The sequence below is a fragment of the Pungitius pungitius genome, chromosome 9 (assembly GCF_949316345.1).
Source record: "Pungitius pungitius chromosome 9, fPunPun2.1, whole genome shotgun sequence".
Lineage (NCBI taxonomy): Eukaryota > Metazoa > Chordata > Actinopteri > Perciformes > Gasterosteidae > Pungitius > Pungitius pungitius.
Window position 1 is genome coordinate 21,220,669 of NC_084908.1, and position 6,934 is coordinate 21,227,602.

The 6,934-nt window shown below is 50.0% G+C and overlaps 1 protein-coding gene across 1 annotated transcript; it reads right to left on the minus strand.

Moving 5' to 3' along the window:
• Positions 1–3,504: 3,504 nt before the first annotated feature.
• c1qtnf6b (C1q and TNF related 6b) lies at positions 3,505–6,323 on the minus strand. The gene is made up of 3 exons (XM_037472154.2): positions 6,233–6,323; positions 5,200–5,392; positions 3,505–4,609 (listed from the first exon to the last, which is right to left on the minus strand). Exons 2-3 carry the CDS (start codon positions 5,378–5,380, stop codon positions 4,062–4,064), a joined length of 729 nt encoding a protein of 242 aa, XP_037328051.2. The 5' UTR covers positions 5,381–5,392; positions 6,233–6,323; the 3' UTR covers positions 3,505–4,061.
• Between the last annotated feature and the right edge of the window lie 611 nt (positions 6,324–6,934).

Below are 6,934 nucleotides of genomic sequence, written 5' to 3' on the forward strand. Positions count from 1 at the left end.
TATTTTCAACAATTCAGCTGGAGCTCAAACCACAAAATAAATGAAATGTCAAATGCCAAAACTGTAAATGCGAGCCGCTGCTGATGGGTCGGAGGCTGCGTTTCTTGGCGACGGTTGCTTGGAAACCTCTATTACCTTTCAGGTATTGTGGTGAAGTGGTGAAGAGTCTTCACTTCGTAGGCTACTGAAAGCATCAGCATCGACTTATCTCATTTATGCGTCTAAAAGCGTGAAAAGGAGACGCTGGGATGAGTCAGCGTTTTAATAATCGGAGCCGGCGTCCTCTGACAGATCACAATCACTAGAGTCAACACACACACGCTAACCTTCACCACATGTGTGGCGCCTGCAGCACACGTGTGTGTGTGCTGAGCCCCCCCCCCCCCCACACCTTCCATCTGTTGTTTTGCTTGCAGAGTGGCTGTGTGTGTGTCTGTGTGTGTGTGTGTCGTTGAACCCCCCCCCCCCTCCCGTGACTCTGTTCCCCCGCCCTGTTGCCTGAGTCTCGGTTCATCACAACTGCTCCTTCTGGCTCCTCGCCGCCAACACGCCTCAAATCAACAAGTCCTGAGAATATCCTGAAATAGGAGCCGGCTGCACACATGTTGTCGCTCCTCTCAGGAGGCGCTCGCATTCCACCAAGTGCAGCGGTCCGATTTAATGCGTCACCGCGCAACCGAAAGAGCTGGGTGTTGCTAACATAAAACTAAAAATACAAATGTCTTTATCTGAATGGATCGTAAAGGAGTTCCCTGAGTGCCGTCTTAGCCGAGACCCAGAAGCGTTACCACGTGGAGATGCAACGTGCTTCGCTTGGTACGTTTAACTCATTTAGCAACTGGGGCTTTGCGTTAGCTTGCGTGCTACGTTAGCGGTGCTTTCCTACGCAGTTTGTGGATGAAGTGTAAAGCAATTTAGCGGCCCGCTAGGTAGCGAGCTAGCTAACTCGACCGTGCTTTTATGACTGAAAAGGAGCCAAACACTCGTAGCAGCACTTCCTGTAAATTGGAACGGTGTTGGTACCAGAAATGATCAATAATCCATCTGAAAAACGTTTTATTCTGTAGATGGGAGATAACAGAGGCGCTGCTCTTCAAAGAAGACTCATTGCAGTTGTCTAAGTTGAGAAATATCTAAGAATTTTGCCAAAGTCAATCAGAACTGTCTGCTGGGCCAGATGTCCCACCTACGTTTACCCAGTGAGAGCCGACTCCTCCGTTAGCTCGTTAGCTCCCATTCATCACGTTGTGCATACGAGGCGGAAGAGAGGCGTGTGTTTGGCCCTGCGGGACAGATTGTTGGCTTCGAGCGACGCAGCCTCACATATGTTGAGACGGATCAAATAAAGATGCAAGTCGCGAGCGGCGCCTCGGAGACGCCAGACGGACGGATCGCAGGTGTCTCCGGGTAGCGGAGGGACAGGACGAGGGACGGGTCCATGCAGGCGAGCAGACTGCAGCGAGCAGACTGGCCGCCTTCCTCTGTGAATCCACCAGGGAATCGTCACCGGGTGATGAGCATCTCCAGCAGCTCACGACACATTAAAACAAGCACTTTTCATAAAGCTCAACAGCTTCCAGTCTGCGTTGTTTTGCTTTCATATTTTTATATTATTTCCTGATTGGAGGGAAGATCGTGAGCAGAAAGGAGATAAAATCAAACGTGAAACAAGCGAAGGCTGAATATATAGCAGAATTTTCTTCTACCTTTATGTTCCAATCCGTCGCGTCCAAAGTGAAGCTGAGATGAATTAACGGATGGGGGGGGGGGTTTGAGGGACACGAGGAGGGGGGGGGGGGACTGTCCCCGTGGTGACGTTCTGTTGTAGTTTTTGCACTTTGTGGTTGAGTCCTTGCGTCTTTTCTTCTTTTATTCATGTTTTTGGCATCTGTTTTTCTATTTAACTTTTTTTTCTTTTTTATTATTTCACAACTTCCTCCACTTGGCAGCTTGTAATTTGGCGTGTGTGTGTGTGTGTGTGTGTGTGTGTGTGTGTTCCACGGTTATGTTGATGACATCATCTTTTCTTTGCTGCCTTAACGTAACAACATTACGGGGGTGTACACTCAACCACTCCAGATACGAGGGCTTTTTATTTGAATATTCTTTCTGTTGGGCTTTTATTCATAACTCATTCCAGACACACACACACACACTCTCACACACACACACAGACACAGACACACACACACAGACACACAGACACAGAGCGGCCTCTGAGGTCGGGTCGAGTTCTGAGCGATGACATCACCATGAAGGCTCGCCATTGTGCGACCACCGAGCTTCTCTTTGTGTCTCAGAGCCGCAGGAGACGTCTTCAGTTTGGTGTCTATTCTCCTCTTTGACACTTTGATCACCAGACAGTGGTGATCTGTTTTGGATAAAAGCTTTTTATTTACTTTGCATGCTGAAATGCAGATGAATACGTGTGTTGAACTATGAACTGCACCTTATTGGAGGGACGAGTCTCTTAATATTTGATAAGAGATCAGCTGCTGTATCAATAACAGGGTTATGATTAGTTATGTACTGGTGATCTGCACGGTGACCACTAGGAGGCGTCCTTCATGTCCTCACGGTGACCACTAGGAGGCGTCCTTCATGTCCTCACGGTGACCACTAGGAGGCGTCCTTCATGTCCTCACGGTGACCACTAGGAGGCGTCCTTCATGTCCTCACGGTGACCACTAGGAGGCGTCCTTCATGTCCTCACGGTGACCACTAGGAGGCGTCCTTCATGTCCTCACTGACATTGATCCGTCCATCTTGTCCTTGAAGGAAACAAATGAACAGTAAAGATGTCTTGTTGCACACACACACACACACACACACACACACACACACACACACACACACACACACACACACACTTTTAAGCAGCCGGGCCGGTTGCCAGGTCTAAATCCGTCTAACCCTCCCTTTCAGGCTCCGCCCTCTTCCAGAAGCAAATGAAAATAACAATAATAATCAAATAAAGGTTCACATTGTGTTTTTGGTTCAAATCCGTCAAGCTTTTTTTAAAGTAAAATTCTGCTCCAAAGCAAGGAAGTCCTTGTATTTCCTTGTTCCATGTGGGGACATTAACCTTTAACCCCCCCCCCCCCCCCCCCCCTCAGTCCACGTGCACTGATCATGATTGTACACACGCGCATAGTTTTATTTTTTATATCTTTGGGGGGTTTTTTGGTTCCTTATTATTTTTGTGCATTTATTTTGAAATGTTTCAATGGGTCTCTGTAAACGGTGTTCAGGAGCGTGTGTGTGTGTGTGTGTGTGTGCGTTGTGCGTTGTGCTAACCAAATGTGCGGCTGCATGGTTCTGTAGTGGTCATTTCCCAGAATGCACTTCAGCCCTGTGTTCTTCATCATGCCAGTGTGTTCAGGTGCTCCTTTGCCTCGACATCCAACCATCCAAATACGGGAGGAGGAAGAGGAGGAGGAAGAGGAGGAAGAGAGACTTTTGAAAACATGCTATTTTTCTCCTCTGAGGCGTCACATGACATGGATGGAAATGAATAAAAACTCGACATGACGGCTGTATGTTAACCATGAACGAAGTAATGACCATGACAAAGTATAATAAATTAATTTTAAAAACAACGGGTCACGCGTCACATTATACATATGAATATATATATATAACAAACCGCTTTGCTCTGAAGCTTCAGATCTTCTCCTCTAGATCTCCTCCCTGAGGAGGACGGCCTCCAGGCTCACAGGGAGACCCGGAGGAGCAGGAGGAGCTGGGTTTGTTCATCCTACACGGTTGGAGGCTTTTTGGGGTCAAATCTTAAATATCACAGCCAGGTTTAAACAATACAATTTTCTTCATAATCGAGTCTCTTTTTTTTATTGCCCAATGCAGCAGAGCAAATAAATGTAAAAACACAGAATGTAAAGACAGATATTTACATCAACACGTCAGCGTAAATCATCAAAACCTTGATTTGGGGAAAAAGCACTTTTTTAAAGGTTTACAGTCACATGACATGTTGCATAACAACGTCCTTTGTCCTGAGGAACAAACGTAACCCCCCCCCCCCCCCTCCCTCGGGCGGGTGCTCAGGGGCCGGCGGGGGCCACCAGGTACCCGTTGAAGGTGATGTAGACGTCCACGTCGTCGCTGTACACGGCGTTCTCCCGCTCCCGCTTGTAGAGGCGGACCCACACCTCGTCGCCCAGCGCCAGCTGCATCATCACGCTCTGGCTCTGCATGATGGACCTCTCGCTGGGCTGCGCGTAGAGGATCACCTGCTCCCTGTCGTTGTGCATCAGGTGCAGGTAGGTCTCCTTGAAGTTCCAGGTGTGGATGTTGACGTTGAAGAAGTAGACCCCCGGCACGTAGCAGTAGAACTTGCCCTTGAACATGTTGAAGTGCTCGTCGGCGTTGACGAACTCCGTGTCGAACACCAGCGCCGTGTAGTAGTCCACGCTGTGCAGAGCCTTGCGCCGGCCCACCGAGAAGGAGGAGCGGGGGGTCTTGCAGGCGTCTCCGGGGGAACCGGCCTGGCCTTTGGTGCCTTTGGTACCTGCGGGTCCTCTGAGGCCGGGGGGGCCCTCTAAGCCGGGTTTGCCGGGCGTTCCCTTGTCCCCTCGGTCTCCTTTGTCCCCTGTAAGGTGTGAGGAGACACGTCAGAACCAGGAACATTCATCATCAGGTGGGTCGGACATCGGAGGAAAAGGTCGTGGATGTCCAATAAAAATGATCAGTGGATATGAAAGGATTGATGGTTTATGTTAAATGATCCCAGTCTCAGCCTGTGATGTCAGAACTTTGACCTCAATCCTGTGAAAGCTCCTCTGACTGTTATCATGACCACGAAGGATATGAGTCCTCTCAGCTTCATCTCCTGAGCGTGGACGTTCAGAAGGATCCATCTGGGCTACAGGATGCGCTAATGAACGTTAGCTACGTTAGCTCATGTTTTCTGTTCTCTGGCAGCCACCGAACCCATTTGAATAAAACCATTATTCTCCTTTTTACTTTAGCTGCTTTCTTCACCCTGATTGCAGGTGGAGGTGAGCCTGTAGCACAATGAAGGAATAAACTATTGAGAAGATGTCGATGGTCAACTATTGACTCCCTGCAGACTCTCAGATGTTTGGAGTTCTGTGGTTCTGCTTCAGTACCTCCACCTCTTCTTCATGAGTCCAACGTGAAACCCTCCCCAGTTCCTGGTCCTGGTTGATGCTCTTGTACCTTTGAGGATGGTCATGTTGATGACGGTGCGGACCTCCGGTATCTGGTGTTGACCCGTGGCGGCGGGCGGCTCCGTGTGGTCGCAGCACCGCCTGCAGTGTCTGGAGGGGGGTCTGGAGGGGGAGGGGACGCAGAAGGCCAGGGGGAGGAGCCACAGCAGCCTCAGACACAACGCCAACATGGCTGACACGACCTGCAGGAGGAGAGTCGCAAACACACCTGGACACACCTGGATGTGGAAACATCACAGCTGACAGACACACGTTCGAGGGGCTCGAAGTCGATGCTTCATGTAGAAACCAGCAGCAAGGTATTGTGGGAAACGCAGCAGCTGAGAAGAGAACTTCTGGATCTGGGATCTAAACCCTGTGGGTTCTAATTCTCCATCGTTGCATCAATTCATCGACTTTCCAAACTGTCAAAATATGACTTTTATCTCTTTGTGGATTCACTGCAGCGACAAGAGAGAAAAGAAGGAGATTTGGGAGGCTTCAAAACCTCCATCGGTCCCCACAGCAAAGGTCCTCAGTCCCTTTGTAATGAGGTCATGGTGACGCAGCAGAGGGGGCGGGGCTTATCCGTGTCCTCCTGATTCCAGCATCAGTAACAAAGTAGAATAAAACTACAATAAAGCATCGATGTTAATCATGAACATGCGGCATCCTGGTCCAACATCTCCGCTATGAAGGACCATCTAAGGAGATGCGCACGCGGCCGTCATGGTGGATTCATTTAGGAAGCCACGTCTACACGCGCACGCGCATCCGCCTGGAATCAAGCTGCGGTCACACGCACCGTGCGCGACGAGAAAGGTGTCAGCGAGACGCGTGCACGAGGAAAAACGGGCCAACTTCTTGAAAAAGAAAAGGCTGCTAAGTTTGTGAATAAGTTCACGCGCACTTCTTCTTCTTCTTCCTCCACTTGTTGATACTTTGTGTCGACGCTGCGGATTGGTTCGGAACGTCCTCGTGACGTCGTCGCCGTGACGTCGTGGGCCGTCGTGTGGCGCAGTGCGTGGTGGCGTGTTTCTTACCTGGTGGAGATCCACGAGGCAGGAGGACAGAGACGAGCTGCAGGAGTCAGAGGAGAGGAGGAACTACTGAGGAGCAGACTCCCTCCTTCCCTCTCTACTCACCCTGACCCCTCCCTGGTCTCCCCCCCCTCCCTCCTCCTGCAGCCTCCATCCCTGAGTCCACGTTCTACGTCACCGGTCTGATGTCTCATTGGACTGCTTCTGTCGTGAGGTTCCTCGTCCACTGTGATGTCTCTTTGTTCCTCCTTTCAATGTGTCCCTCCTTTCGATGTGTCCCTCCTTTTGGTGTGTCCCTCCTTTCGATGTGTCCCTCCTTTCAATGTGTCCCTCCTTTCAATGTGTCCCTCCTTTCGATGTGTCCCTCCTTTCAATGTGTCCCTCCTTTTGGTGTGTCCCTCCTTTCGATGTGTCCCTCCTTTCAGTGTGTCCCTCCTTTCGATGTGTCCCTTCTTTTGATGTGTCCCTCTTTTAAATGTGTCCCTCCTTTAAATGTGTCCCTCCTTTAAATATGTCCCTCCTTTAAATGTGTCCCTCCTTTCAATGTGTCCCTCCTTTTGGTGTGTCCCTCCTTTCAATGTGTCCCTCCTTTCAGTGTGTCCCTCCTTTCGGTGTGTCCCTCCTTTCAGTGTGTCCCTCCTTTCGGTGTGTCTCCTACGAGTCCCTAAAGCCTGTCTTCTCTCTCGGTTCCTCTCATTCAAAGGG

Coding starts and splice junctions, on each gene's coding strand:
- c1qtnf6b (XM_037472154.2), bottom strand. CDS start 5,380: ATGTTGGCGTTGTGTCTGAGGCTGCTGTGGCTCCTCCCCCTGGCCTTC. Junction 4,610..5,199: donor CAACATGACCATCCTCAAAG/GTACAAGAGCAT, acceptor CACACCTTACAG/GGGACAAAGGAGACCGAGGG.